Source organism: Scyliorhinus torazame, chromosome 5 (genome assembly GCF_047496885.1).
Source record: "Scyliorhinus torazame isolate Kashiwa2021f chromosome 5, sScyTor2.1, whole genome shotgun sequence".
Taxonomy (NCBI): domain Eukaryota; kingdom Metazoa; phylum Chordata; class Chondrichthyes; order Carcharhiniformes; family Scyliorhinidae; genus Scyliorhinus; species Scyliorhinus torazame.
Genome location: NC_092711.1, coordinates 148,790,554 through 148,806,440, shown reverse-complemented (window position 1 = coordinate 148,806,440; position 15,887 = coordinate 148,790,554). Strand labels below are relative to the sequence as shown.

Here is a 15,887-nt window from a genome sequence, read left to right as displayed (position 1 = left end):
TATTTACTTAAAATACCAATTTTCATATTAAAGTCGTAAATCCACTCCACTGCCATCACCCTTGTATAAAACGAATTCCAGGTTACGACCACTCAATATCTAAATAAACTCTTCCTTAGATTCTTCTGTTAACTCTAATCAGTAAATATGCTTATATGTATATGTTGAAGTGAGTTCCCAGTTGTTAGAGGTGAAAATATTCACACGCAGGCCTTTATGAATGAGTAAAGAAGCAGTTTATTATATCAGAGCTCTGGGAGAAAGATCTGAAAGCTCCCCAGCTTGGCAGCACTCTTTCTCACTTGAGCTAAGGTTCGCATTGGGTTAATATACAGATTCAAGGGGTGGAATTAGTTGCATTCTCATTAACATATCAATCAACTCTATTCACGTCACAATTCATTACATGCAGTCAATCAATTTTCTTGGCATCCCAGTTATCACATATATGGTTAAAGTGGGTGTTGTCTTACCCGCCCCTAACTTCATGCAAAAGTCACTCAAGACTCAACATAAAGATATCTGTCTGCAGCTGGAGACCTTGAGCTATTGTGTGAAGTTGTTATCAGTGGCTGTTAACATACTCCCTAGAAATACCCATGTCTAGTTCCCATGAGGTAGCCTACACAGCTTGCAACCCATTGTTCAGGAATGTAGCTAGTTCAGACATTTTGTGTCTTTAGTATTGCTATCTTAGCTAACAGCCATTTTGTGTCCCTTCTGATATTAGTAAACATTGTGTATACACTGGGCGCGATTCTCCGCTCCCGCGCCGGTTCGGAGAACCGCCTGGGTCGCCACATTTCCCGCGACGCCGGTCTGACGCCCTCCCGCGATTCTCCCAAGCGACGAGAACGGCCCCGTCGAGTTCCGCGCGGCGCAGACCGGAGAATCGCCCGTGACACCCAAAATGGTGATTCTCCAGCACCCCTGCTATTCTCAGGCCCGGATGGGCCGAGCGGCATGCCCAAAACGGCGGGTTACCCCCGGCGCCGTCCACACCTGGGGCAAAATTCTCCCGAAGCGGGGCGATGTCCGCCGACTGGCGCCCAAAATGGCGCCAATCAGACAGGCATCGCGCCGCCCCAAAGGTGCGGAATGTTCTGCATCTTTGGGGGCCGAGCCCCAACATTGAGGGGCTAGGCTGACGCTGGAAGAATTTCCGCCCTGCCAGCTGGCGGAAACGGGCATTGTTGCCCCGCCAGCTGGCGCGGAAATGACATCTCGGGGCGGCGCATGCGCGGGAGCATCAGCGGCCGCTGACAGTTTCCCACGCATGCGCAGTGGAGAGAGTCTCTTCCACCTCCGCCATGTTGGTGACTGTGGCTGAGGCGGAAGGGAAAGAGTTCCCCCACGGCACAGGCCCGCCCGTGGATCGGTGGGCCCCGATCGCGGGCCAGGCCACTGTGGGGGCACCCCCCGGGGCCAGATCGCCCCGCGCCCTCCCCAGAACCCCGGAGCCCGCCCACGCCGCCTTGTCCCGCCGTTCAAAAGGTGGTTTTAATCCACACCGGCGGGACAGGCAATTTATCGGCGGGACTTCGGCCCATCCGGGCCGGAGAATCCAGCGGGGGGGGGGGGGCCCCGCCAAGCGACGCGATTCCCGCCCCCGCCGAATATCCGGTACAGGAGACTTCGGCAACCGGCGGGGGCGGGATTCACGGCAGCCCCCGGCGATTCTCCAACCCGGCGATGGGTCAGAGAATGACGCCCCTGGTCGCTGCCGGCGGGAACAGCGCGGGAACGTTGGGGGGGGGGGCGGCCTGCAGGGGGGCGAGGGGTATCCTGCACCCGGGTGGGGGGGCGGGCCTCAAATGGGGTCTGGCCCGCGATCGTCGGTGCCCGCGATCGTCGGGCCGGACTCTCTGAAGAAGGACCTCCTTTCTTCCGTAGCCCCGCAAGATCCGTCTGACATCTTCTTGCAGGGCGGACTCAGCGAGGACGGCACCACGCATGCGCGGGTGACGCCAGTTATGCGGCACCGGCTGCGTCATGTATGCGGCGCCGCCTTTACGCGGCGCCAAGGCCTGGCGCGTGTAAATGACGCGGCTCCGCACCTAGCCCATTATCGGGCCCTGGATCGGTCGGGATAGGGGCCGTTTCGCGCAGTCGGGAACCTCGATGGTGTTCACGACGCCACAAACACTCTGCCTCCATTTCGGAGAATCGCGCCCAAGGTCTATTCCTACAAATTGCCTCTTCTGAACAGGGATCTAAGCCAATGAGTACCTTTTGTCTCAGCAGAACTATTCAAAAGTAATATCGGAGCAAAAATGTAGTTACAGAGCCAACTATAATTTATATCATAGTCCAGTATCAGAAAATGTCCCCCAACAATTCCTCCTTTTGGTCCTGGAAGAAGTTTACTGAATCCCAGATGATCACAATGATTCGATATGAGGGCAGCAGGATGGGTTTTAATACGGCCTTTGGGGCATGTAACCTCCCTGATGTTCCATACGTACACCGTGCCTGTGATTCAAAGATCACCCCTCAAATGAACCCATGTATGTCACGTTTAATGCCTTGATATCAATCATGCCTGCCTCCCTGACTAACTCTGCTGTCTGTAATTAAATGATGTTATTCATACTAGTTTGCAAGTTAGCTCATCTTACACTCCCACACTCTCTGCCACCAACTTTCACTCTGAAGTAGTTCCTCGTGTATTTTTTTTTCAAAGCATGGATTTTTTTCATTAACTGGTAGTAAAGCTTAACTGATTGACTGATCTTGAGTCTTCGTTCCCTCAGAGTTTCTGCAAGGTGTGGGACCATCTCTGGCTCTTTATAATCCTAACTCAAATAATCCTTGCTAGGCCATAGCTAGGTGGACCTAAGGAGAACAAAAGTTATAGCGATAGGAGGTTATGGTGGTGGAGACGCAGTATTTTCCTTTTCCTCCGTAAACTTAAAATGCATGGAGACAGGTGTAATCTCTAAGGCACAACCATGAGTTCTGATTAACCCACATTCGTCCAACTCTCCCTGTCCTACTGGGTCGGGGCACACTTTAATGTCCGCTTTCTGTTTACACCCAGTGAGGGAGATCCCATATATTATTCCTGCGTATAGCAGAGGTCTCGGTGAATAGTACCTGAGGGAGGTGTTAGCCCGTACGATTCCAGTGTTCTCCAGTTGGTTGAGAGGGAATGGCCCTGAGTCCGGTGTGATGATAGGGATCATCAGGACCATCTCTAGCCCCGTTATCTCGTCCATTTTGCAGTCGAGGATCGCTGAGTATACTCTGGTTACTCTCTTCAGAGTACAGTTGTCCAGCGTCCCTTGTCATTTGGCTAGCTTAGCCAGTTGAGGGCTGTCTATTCAAGCTGCCCCTGTCAGAGCCTTCCAGCTGTCTCTGTTTCTCGGTCGATGAGTTTATTAATTATTGTTGATTGTCTTAGTGTGTGTCCCAAACACTGTTGTCCTATTCAATTGTATATCCAGGCCATCTTCTCTCAAGCTAGGTAGACCTTTCTCTGGTTTCTCTAATATTCCTTTCCTTATTCCTTTAACTTGTTCCACCTTTGCATTTATCCCTTGTATGTCTAGTGACTTTACCATAGAAGTTTCTGTGTTAAGTCAAGTCACTGCATCATTGATTATGCCTCTTCTTACCCTGTGTAGGTTGTCATGCCCTCAAAATCTAGTGGCACCCGTATCATTGGCAGCCTGCTTCATAACAACCTTACTTAAAACACAATGCATATTTATTTCATATTATAAACAATACCTGAACCTGCGAGAAGTACAGTGACAATTTGTATACGCATCGGCTGTCTTTCCCTGAATGTACCTGCAGCCACGCAATAAAATAAGTTCTACCATTGTTACAGTCTCTGGCTGCTGGGATCAATGTTCCTTCAATAAAATTATAGAAAGCACCATAGTTCATATAGCTACGTTCATCCTGTGTCCGTTGTGAAATCAATGATTTCCTGCGCTCTTATCTGCTCGTAGTTGTTCTGAGATCTCAAGAGTCATCACGAGTCCCCACAACCTCCGCTGTCGTTCCAGCCTTTTTTGGATGTTTAATCTGAAAATTTAAAGGAAAAGTGTCCTGGTCGTCACCAGGTGTTAGGTGTTGTCCGTATTAAGCTTGTTCCTGTATGGGCCGAACACGTCTGTTATCCAGGGGTTAGTAGTTCTCATATTTTACAATCTTTTCATATCTATTTTCCTCGTGGTTGCGCGCCTGTTTCTGTTGGGCTTGAACCCGACCCTGACATGTTCGTGTCTGTTTAGTTAGCCAGTTTGCTATAACCCAACTATCTCAAATTCCTGAAGCTACTGCAAATCGTGTTCCACTTGCAGTTACTTGTAAAGTAAAACACAAAAGATCCATTCTGCTTGGGACAGAGTGGGTTAGCTAATCTGAATATATCTGACAATTCAAAACTTAAAATTTGTAAGTTCCAATTAAAAATACATCGTCAGCTGTTTTTTTAAATTGCTTTATCAGAGTTACAAAGCCAGAGCTCAGAGTGTGGACAGGGGCAAACCCTGAATCCAGCTCCTCGCCTGCTCCAAAAACCAATTCAAATTGAATCCAATTCATGGTCCCCGCAAGAGTGACATACCAAATCCAGGCATTAAAAAGCACGGGTCAATTCTCTGCTGGTTTGAAAAGGGGTGGAGTAAGAGTTCTCTACCAGACGTCATTTTGTCACCACCCTTCTTTTGTTTAAACAAGAAACATGAACATGGACATATTTTGTTTACCCATCTGTCCCTTACACTTAATTCTGCAATCTCAGAATTAATACATCTGCGTTGTGTCAGGGAAGTTTTAACGCTGGACTAATCCAACACCGGATTGGTCAAATGTATTTCAACTATCCTAACTTCCAATGAACACCATAAAACTAATATTTTCTTATTCTTACACACGTGATTTTATATCCTGATTAAAATTCTTTGTGTATCAAAATTACCCTTAAAATGTCAATGCTAACTTTTGAAAAGAAAAATTTGTTAATTACACTCAAACTATGATCTTTAAAGCACAATGTCAGATGACTCACAAATATCACCACACTCACAAAGGAAACCTAGCACTTCAGTGCTTTAACCAAAATTAGTTCGGTAAAAATCCTTATGGTTCCTATTCTAAAGTTCCAAATTATAAACTCAAGGTTACTTCTCAGAAGATAAATCTTAGCAGAGATATATGAACATTCATAAACCAAACACACACATTATCACAGCTCGCAAATATCATAGTTAACTGTTAGCCCTTTCTCATGGCTACAGATTCTTGAAGAGACAGCAATTTCACAATCACTTAATTAAAATACTGAACAAGATCCTCCATTCTCCTACATCATAAAACTTTATCTATGTTATTCCATTTAAGTCAATTTCCACTAATTGATTTTATAGGCATTAGCTATTCTTAGAGACATATATGTTTTTACAGATCAACAGCTTGCTGTTAAATTTTGTACGGAACCTAAGGGGGCGGAGAACTTGGAACGATGCCATTTGCGTCTTTTACGTGATCTAAAACTTTATTTATTCTGTCCTTTCATTTCACTCAAATTTCTTTCTTGTTCTGTAAACTGATTTCAATTTTCAATGTTCGCTATTTAACCAGTGTTTGAAAGAAATCTTACAAGTTTTTTAAAAACTCAAATGAATTGAATTACTGCTGAATTTATCTGGACGGCTTGAATGGCTTAATCTCAAACGGAAATCCCATCTTGCAAATCTGAAACGATCTGAAGTTCTTCTCGACAAGAGCCCATTTGTTAAGTTTCTAACCATAATCTTGTATTTACATTACTCCCCTTTTTTTGTTTTGGGAGGTGATTTGTCATTCTCAGATATTTCTGAACAAAAAGCTTATTGAGCTTTTCAGCCCCCCCTTTTTTTTTTTACTATGCCACAGTCTGTCTTATTGAAATCCACCCGGCTTCCACATTTTATTAATTGGGTTACAATGCTTCTGGATGAGCAAAAGGGACATTGTACCTTCCCTCTTCATTCCTCAATGACCACGAGTTCTGACCTTTTGGATTTAACTTCATTTTATTTTATTTTTTTTCCCTTTTGACATGTCTAAACTTTAGTTAATTTAAAACGTCCATCCCCAGGGAGCCTGTTTCTTTCCCGTCTCCTTGAGCCATTCCAGGAATGCTGCATGATCTTTTGGGCTAATTGAGTTAGATTTCCAGAATTCTGTCTTATGCCAGCAACCGTGACTGTGGTGTCCTGATTTCCCGCAATGTTTACAGTTCCCTTTCTTTACCCTACAGTCCTTAGCCATAATTGTAACAATTTCCTGTGATTCTTTTGCCGGTTTGTACAATCTGTACTGCCGCTATCTTTTCTCGCTTTATTTCTATGCTTAAAATGATTTGGTGTGAATGTGGGAGAGTGAGAGCTCAATTCCTTTAATTTAGCCTGTTTTTCTAACGGTGTGAAGGCTTTATATCTGTTGTTTACATTATTAGCGTAACGCTGCACGGGGACGCACTTCATTTCTGTCATTTGCTCTTCTAACTGGTGAACTAAGATGACTCCTGCCTTATTTTTTTTGCCGGATCTCGCTTTTGTTTATCCCACCAGTTTCTTTGTTCTACGGGGGCTGCATCGGGATCTCACCCATCTCTGATCATTGTTTTTTTGTATCAGAGTATTTTGCCTTGTGCCTCTCTTTTCCATGATGTGTTAACCGTGTTGTATCTATCAATCGCGTATCCGGTGTACTAGGCAACTGTGCTCAGAGGCTTTTACCTATCATGCACTCCCGTAGGGTAGCGGTCCTGGCTTGTCACGGTGTCACGGCAAATTCCGCGACCGCTAACACTCAACAGTCTGTGCGTCCCGGGTTCCCAAATAACCCTGGCCTTCATGTGAGAGGCCCAAATAAAATCTGACGAAATGCGAGCCATTCGAACCGTGGCATTACAAAATCGAATGGCACTTGACTATGTGTTAGCCGAAAAAGGTGGCACCTGCGCCCTGATTGGTGCGGAGTGTTGAACTTTCATTCCAGATAATTCAAAAGAAGTTAAAGATCTGGCAGCACACATTCAAGAAGAAGTCAGAAAGCTTGACACACCCTCAGATATCTCTATCTGGGAGAAACATTGCGGGTGGTTGGGAGCCACAGGAATGTCCATAGTACAGGGAATATTTTTCTTTTGTGTAGCAGGATTCATCATCTACGTAACATTCCTGTTGATCAAATGCGTTAGCCAACTATTCATGAAATGCAGGGCCCCACCAATCAGAATGATTCACATTAATCCCGCTGCACCACCAGTTAATGAAATGGAACTAAAATATCATTCTTGAACCGTTACTAACCTATCAATTATTTGACTTAATTACTAATGCATTGCTAAAAGATTACTGAATCAGCAGAATCAAATTCAATTAATTGATTGATTGTTATTGAATAATAATAATTTTTAAAGAATTTTTGCTGCAATGCTTGAAATGCAAAGCTTGCACGCTCTATTGTTGAAGGCTGTTTTCAAACAAGGAAACCATCAAAGACAATATGAATGAGTTCCTCTTTGCGCTTTTCCTATCCTATCGTATTTCTCCTTCCTTTTGTTTTATTATGACACATCTCACTTAATCTTTCGATCTATCAAAGGGAGGACTGAAGGAAACCAGCTATTTCTGATAGGTAAAAGGATCACTGATTTAGCCATTTTGTTTTAAATACAACCCAGTTTAAAAACCATTTTAAATGGTTTCTCTACTAAACCACAGAGTTTAATCAGTTTCATTACAATTTAAAAAAAACACATAGCTTACAGAGAAATCTGCAAAGCATACAGAATTCATTTGAAATATTTGCAGTCTAACTAGAAGCAAACGCAACATTTCTACTGAAGGTCAAAATGAGCACCATAGTTAACATGAATCTACCATTGTTCAAAATATGAATAGTATAGCAGTCAGCAAATACCTGATAAGTGTTACATTCCCACACACAGAAAACACCCAAAGATGCAACACAGTCAGACCTATGTTACATATTGATGATTTACAACTAATCATCCAATCAAATATATTGGGAACTCACCCAAACCAATCAGCATGTTACAGGGGTAGGAACAGATGGACTCAGATTTATAACATTTTCCTTCAAGGTAGGGGGCCTGGCAGACATTTTCCATTCTAGAATCACTCTATACTATTTGCCCAGCTGTCTACTATCTTTATTTCGTATTTTCATATTTCTACTCTAACTCTAAGTCTGCGCAAGCTGTTTTGCTTTGAGCAAGAAAACATTATTGTATTTTGAAAGTTCAGATCGTTTGTAATGCACATCATAAAACATCTAATCGGGTGGGGGGGGGGGGCTCTATAGTAGTTGCTTCATAGCTCCAGGGACCCAGGTTCGATTCCCGGCTTGGGTCACTGATTGCACCGAGTTTGCACTTGCCGTGACTGCGTAGATTTCCTCCGGGTGCTCCGGTTTCCTCCCACAGTCCAACGATGTGCAGGTCAGGTGGATTGGCCATGCTAAAATTGCCCTTAGTGTCCAAAAAAGGTTGGATGGGGTTACTGGGTTACGGGGATAGGATGAGGGTGTGGGTAGTAGGTAGGGTGCTCTTTCCAAGGGCCAGTGCAGACTCGATGGGCTGAATGGCCTCCTTCTGCAATGTAAATTCTATTAAAATAGCAATTGACACGTTTCTGGCCTATATTAGTTATAGTTCCCTTAAATGTCCACTAACTCCTGGGAAACCAGCCCTTTAATTATGAACATTAGGAAAGAGACCATCCTTTTAGCCAGACAAATAAATGTGTAAAGAGGGAGTGAAGGATGTCAGAATGGGCGACATGGTAACACCGTGATTAGCACTGTTGCTTCACAGCTCCAGGGTCCCAGGTATGATAGCCAGGCTTAGGTCACTGTCTGTGCGGAGTCTGCACGTTCTCCCTGTATCTGTGCGAGTTTCTCCGGATGCACCGGTTTCTTCCCACAGTCCAAAGATGTGCAGGTTGATAAATTGCCCCTAGTGTCCAAAAAGGTGAGGTGGGGTTATGGGGATAGGGTGGAGGTGTGGGTTTAAGTGGGGTGCCCTTTCCAAGGGTCGGTGCAGACTCGATGGGTCGAATGGCCTCCTTCAGCACTGTAAATTATATGAATGAACATGGTTGCTCCTGGATGTGATTAACATCAACACCGACAGCTGAATCTGACCCCGTGTAATCATCTGTGAACTCTTTGGTGTGACTGCTGGTGGGATAACTGAGAGAATCCCTTCCCACACACAGTGCAGGTGAACGGTCTCTCCCCAGTGTGAACTCGTTGGTGCGTCTGCAGGATTGATAATCGAGTGAATCCCTTCCCACACACAGAGCAGGTGAATGGCCTCTCCCCTGTGTGAACTCGTTGGTGCGTCTGCAGGATTGATAATAGAGTGAATCCCTTCCCACACACAGAGCAGGTGAATGGCCTCTCCCCAGTGTGAATGCGCTGGTGTTGCAGCAGGCGGGATGACTGAATGAAATTCTTCCCACACACAGAGCAGGTGAATGGCCTCTCCCCAGTGTGAATGCGCTGGTGTACCAGCAGGCTGGATGACTGAATGAAATTCTTCCCACACACAGAGCATCTGAACGGCTTCTCACCGGTGTGACGTCGCTGATGAATCAGCAGGCTAGATGACTGAGTGAATCTCTTCCCACATTGAGAGCAGATGAATGGTCTCTCCCCAGTGTGAACTCGCTGGTGTGCCCGCAGATCGGGTGACTGAGTGAATCGCTTTCCACACTCAGGGCAGGTGAACGGCTTCTCCCCAGTGTGAACTCGCTGATGTCTCTGCAGATTGGGTAACTGAGTGAATCCCTTCCCACACACAGTGCAGGCGAACGGCCTCTCCCCAGTGTGAAGTCGCTGGTGTGTCTTCAGATTGAGTAATTGAATGAATTCCTTCCCACACTCAGTGCAGGCGAACGGCCTCTCCCCAGTGTGAAGTTGCTGGTGTCTCTGCAGATTGGGTAAGTGAGAGAATCTCTTCCCACACTGAGAGCAGGTGAATGGCTTCTCCCCAGTGTGAACTCGCTGGTGTGTCTGCAGATTGGGTAACTGAGTGAACCCCATCCCACACTGAGAGCAGGTGAACGGCCTCTCCCCAGTGTGAACTCGCTGGTGTGTCCGCAGGCAGGACAACAGAGCGAATCCCTTCCCACACTGAGGGCAGGTGAATGGCCTCTCCCCAGTGTGACTGCGTCGATGAGCTTCCAGTGCAGATGGAGTCCTGTATCCGTTCCCACAGTCCCCACATTTCCAGGGTTTCTTCATGTTTTGGGTGTCCTCGTGTTTCTCCAGGTTTGACGATCAGTTGAAACCTCGTCCACACACATAACTCGTGTATGTTCTCTCCCCGCTGTGAATGGTGAGATGTTTTTTCAGGCTGTGTAACTGGTTAAAGCTCTTTCCAGTCAGTGGTCTTGAACACTCTCATTCGCTGTGTGTGTGTCTCGGTGCTTTTCCAGTCACACTGATGTTTAAAATCTTTTGAAGCCGTCAGAACAGAGAAACATTTTCTTTTTCTAGATTTAACAGCTTATGATATTCTAGTCCCAGCGAATGGAGCGAGTCCACCAGATCTTGATGTGACGTTTGGTTTGAGATTTCAGTCTGTAGATTCTAACCTTCTGATATCCTATAAAAGATGTTTACAAAAGACATCACTGTCAATCCAGGACAGAAATTCAGAACAGACAATTCTAGTTTCTCTGGAACATTCTTTCCTCACTCGTTCCCCAAATGTTGTAAATCTCAATACCACACACTCTCCCTCCATTCTCACTCTGCTGTGTCTAATATTCATCCTCCCAATTCTCCTGAGGGGCTGATTCATGAGGGATCCAGGCTCACTGTTGAAGAAGTGAAAATCTTCATCCAAGCGTCTTTTGATTAGATAAAAGGGGGGGGGGGATCTAATAATAATCTTTATTAGTGTCACAAATTGGCTTACATTAACACTGCAATGGAGTTACTGTGAAAATCCCCTAGTCGCCACACTCCGGCGCCAGTTCGGGTACATTGAGGGAGAATTCAGAATGTCCAATTCACAAAACAAGTGTCTTTTGGGAATTATGGGAGGAAACCGAGACAACCAGAGGAAACCCAGGTCGACACTGGAAGAAAGTGCAGACTCCATAGTGACCCAAGCCAAGAATTGAACCCAGGTCCCTAGCACTGTGAAGCAACAGTGCTAACCACTGTGCTACCGTGCCACCCTGAGGAAGGATTTAATTTTGGTAGCGAGTGGTTAAGAATTTGCTGCCTACGATGGAGGTGGAAGTGGAGACGAATATTGATTTAAAAATAAAATTGGACCAGTATTTGAAGGAAATTAACTTGCAGGGGAACGGGGAAATAGCGGGGGGATGGAACTGACTGGTTTGTTGTACAGTCGATATGGACTCGAGTTACTGAATGGATTTCTTCTGTGCTGTAATGACTCCATGACTGGAAATATATAACATAGCTACAGTACTATATTATACAACTAGAAATAATAAGAAATGTATTTTATTGCAGAACCATAAATAGTATACCTATTATGTACCATATAACACTAAACATATCTGTGGCCTATATTAATTTGCTGTCCCCTTAAATGTCAGCCATCTCCTGGGGAAACCAGCCCTTTAATTGTGAACATTGGGAAAGAGACCATCCTTTTAGTCAGACAAATAAATGTGTCAAGCTGAGGGAGCAAAGGATGTCAATGGGAGCAAAGGATGTCAATGGGAGCAAAGGGGCTGTTTAGCACAGGGCTAAATCGCTGGCTTTGAAAGCAGACCAAGGCAGGCCAGCAGCACGGTTCAATTCCTGTAACTGCCTCCCCGAACAGGCGTCGGAATGTGGCGACTAGGGGCTTTTCACAGTAACTTCATTTGAAGCCTACTTGTGACAATAAGCGATTTTCATTTCATTGCAATGTCTTTAAGAGAGAGAGACCTGGGCCAAGCTTTGCAGAGTCTGCACCCTCCCTGGATTCACTTCCTTTTCCTTCAGTTGCTGCAAGTGACCAACTGAAGGTGAGAATAAGAAAAGGGTTAAACATTGATTTCCTCCCAGATGTTTTGGAGGAGGAAGTTTTGGATCTTTTGGTTTGTTAACAATTCGACAATGCAACAGGACAAAGCTGAATACAGAACAATCAGCAAGAAAACAAAGCCGCCAGCGACCCCCCTCCCAGCGGTAGACCCCCATCGGTGGGAACGGACCCAACGTGCGTGTGGGAAAGTATGGGTGTGGAAGCAGTACATGCATGTCAGCAAGAGCAGGCGTGTGTGAAGGAGTATCTGAGTGAATGCTGCATGTGCCGGTCTGTGAGAGTGTGTGGGAGAGAATGAGCAGCACCGACCATCAGGAAAGGACACACCGACACCGAGAGAGACCCCTCCCCTCCCCGGAGGGGCACAGTTCAGCCCCAAAAGGCGGTTCCATTGCCCAAGAGACCAAGACAGAGGACAGGGTAAACACACAAAACACAATAGTCACGATGCAAAAAACACATCAGCTGCACCAAAGACAAAAAGCTCTAAACAATCAATAAAACGAAGCCGCCAGCAGGCGAGCCCGCGCGTGCGCACTCCCCCGCCCCCCCGCACATTCTTCCAGATCCGCGGAAAGACCTCAAACATATCTCCGGGTTCCAGTGCGCGGGCCCGGCGCGCGGACACGGGAAGGCCCGGCGCGCGGACACGAGAGCCCCACCCCCACCAATTGTTCTCCCTCCACACCTGCCCCAGACAAGGTTTCCAGGCAACCGGCTCCGGCCAGAGCGAGAAGCCGCTAGGTGATCTCCCCCCCCTCGATCCAAGATTGCGCATGTCCAAGGAAGTGGGGAGACTGCGCATGTGCGGGGTAGAGCCCACCCCCTGACCTTCAGGCTGAGATGTTGACCAATGGGTCGAATTGGAGGACCGGAAGTACTCCTGTCCACCAGCCAATCACAGCGCGTGTTTATGTGAATGAAGATTGAGCTTTGCACGGACTGAAATCGACTCCTGTCTCCAATATCTGCCAGTAAAACACTTTATTTTCTCCCCCTTTCCATTTCTTTGCTCATTCTGACCTTCAATTGGTCACTTGCAGCAACTGAAGGGAAAGGAAGTGAATCCAGGGAGGGTGCAGACTCTGCAAAGCTTGGCCCAGGTCTCTCTCTCTTAAAGACATTGACATCCTTTGCTCCCTTAACTTGACACATTTATTCGTCTGGCTATAAGGATGGTCTCTTTCCTAAGGTTCACAATTGAACGGCTGGTTTCTCCAGGCAATGGCTGACATTTAAGGAGACAGTAAATTAATACCGGACACAGACATGTCTCGTGTTATATGGTACAGATTAGATATATTATTTATGGTTCTGTAATAAAGTACATTTATTATTATTTCTAGCCCTGTAATATTGTACTGTAGTTATGTTATATATTTCCAGTCATCTCTTCCCTCAGAGGTTTGTTAGTCTCTGGATTTATTTTCAACAGGGACCAGTGGGGTGTGGGGCTCATTGAATATATTCACGGATGAGTTGGACAGATTTTTAATAAGTTGTTATTTTTAAATAATTTTTTAAACAACGAATGCAACAGAGTAACAGAAAAAATGCTGCAAAATGGGCACAGAACGGAACAAGAGACATTGCCAACATAAATACAAGCAACACATTGCAGAATTAATTTGGAACAGGGTATTCGAAGGACCAGAGCCTCGAGATGAAATGCCAGATCAATTGAACAACCAGTTAACAGGTTAAAATAGTGAGTGTGGAAAAAGAGTAAGATTATATAAAAACAGAGGATAACAATTCCGTTTGTAAAATATTACAAACAGACTAACAGCATATACAAATTAAAATGAATAACACAACATAGATGACATAGAACTCCTATCGTGCAGAAGGCCATTCACCCCTCAGGTCTGCAGTGAGCCTCAGAAAGAACACTTCACTGAAGCCCACTTCCCATCCTACCCTTGTAACCCGGTGCATTGATCATGGTCAAGCCACCTAACCTAAACATCTTGGACACAAAGGGGCAATTTAGCGTGACCAATCCACTTTAGCTGCACATCTTTGGAAAGTGGGAGGAAACTGGAGCAACCGGAGGAAACCCACAAAGACACAAGGAGAATGTGCAAACTCCACACAGACAGCCACCCAAGGCTGGAATTGAACCTGGGTCCCTGGCGCTGAGGTAGCAGCATTAACCACTGTGCCCTACTCCCGGCCTAAGTTAAATTGAATTCACTCATGGCAAGTCAGTCAAATTGGAGAGTATGTATTTGAGATAGGAGTCCCATACTTTACCCAATGCATCAGACTCGGAATGAATTATAGACATTAAAAATTGCATGGAGATGCATTCCATAATCAGCCTGTGCCAGTTTTGGATCGAGGGAGACCTGACTGGTCTGCTTCTGTATTGAGCCAGATGAATGTTGGGCCCATCCTAACCCAGTCCCTTATGAACCTAAGACGAGAGGCCAATTGATGAAACCTGATTTTGGGAGACCATCTCCTCCCTTCGCTCCTGGTGATTGGAGCTTAACAAACTTGAGGCAAGGTTTCTTTTTGTTCCAGGTAGAGTCATAGATGTTTACAGCTTGGAAACAGGCCCTTCGGCCCAGCTTGTCCATGCCGGCCAGTTTCTATCACTAAGCTAGCCCCACTTGCCAGCATTTGGCCCATATCCCTCTATACCCACCCTGCCCATGTAACTGTCTAACTGCTTTTTAAAGGACAAAATTGTACCCGCCTCTCCCACTGCCTCTGGCAGCCGTTCCAGATGCTCACCACCCTCTGTGTGAAGAAACTTCCCCACTGGTCTCTTTTGTATCTCTCTGCTCTCACCTTAAACCTATGCCCTCTAGTTCTAGACTCCTCTACCTTAGGGAAAAGATGTCGACTATATACCTTCTCTGTGCTCATTATTTTATAGACTTCTATAATATCACACCTAACCCTCCTACGCTCCAGGTAAAAAAGTCCCAGCCTATCCAGCTTCTCCTTATAACTTAGAACATCAAGTCCTGGCAGCAACCTCGTAAATCTCTTCTGCACTCTTTCTCGTTTAATAATATCCTTCCTATAATAGGCTGACCAGAACTGTTCCTCATCATCCAGATGAGTTTTCTGCACTAAGGTTACGTCGACTTTCTCCTTAAGAAAGGAGAGGATATTTTTCCTTCTGATAGGATGATGGATGCCCCGTACATTCCCTGGGAAAATTTGCAGATTAACTGCCGCCATTAGTTAGGCGACAGAGAGACAGGAACAGATTTTCACATCACAATCGGGTGTGCACCATTACCCCCTCCTCCAACTCACTTTACACCAGAAGCACCAAAGTTTCCCCAAACTGCTCCTTTCCCGGATAAAAGCCCCGTCTGTACCAGAGTAGGATAAAGTCAACAACACATAAACCCTCCCATTATAACAAAAATATAAAAGAATCACCACCACAATAGATCCAAGGGGACATACCTCAATAAGACTGAGGACCCGGAGGATTAACCCCACGGCCAGACTGTTATTACCCTCAGGATATCTTCTCCAAAATGAGGAGAAGAAAAGAAGGGCCAATAAGGGAATGGGGAGCGAAGGTCCCTCCCGCATTTTAGACCCACCCATGAAGACCTGCATCCACCACCACCCACCCTTCGGCAATGGCACCACGCAGTTCTGCCATGATTAACGCTCGGATAATAGTAGAAAGACACGGCCCTAGATAAGATAATACAAGTTACTGTAACACTCAAGGAGAAGACATTTAATCGGCGCTCACAGAATAACAACTCCCTTCAATAGGATAAAAGATAATAAATTCAGACAACAACACCATGACAGGGAAAGAGTTCGGATTAGAGCCTGAGTTAGTCTGAGCTGCAAATCA

General features: G+C 45.6%; 1 protein-coding gene across 1 annotated transcript in view; it reads right to left on the bottom strand.

Annotated features, from left to right (window-relative positions):
* Positions 1-213: 213 nt before the first annotated feature.
* Positions 214-15,887, bottom strand: part of LOC140422027 (uncharacterized) — a gene marked incomplete at its 5' end in the record, with an annotated part of 29,840 nt that continues 14,166 nt past the window's right edge. The window contains one exon of the mRNA XM_072507017.1: positions 214-10,119. Coding sequence (XP_072363118.1) covers positions 9,181-10,119 — 939 coding nt within the window. The remainder of the gene's footprint in view (positions 10,120-15,887) is intronic.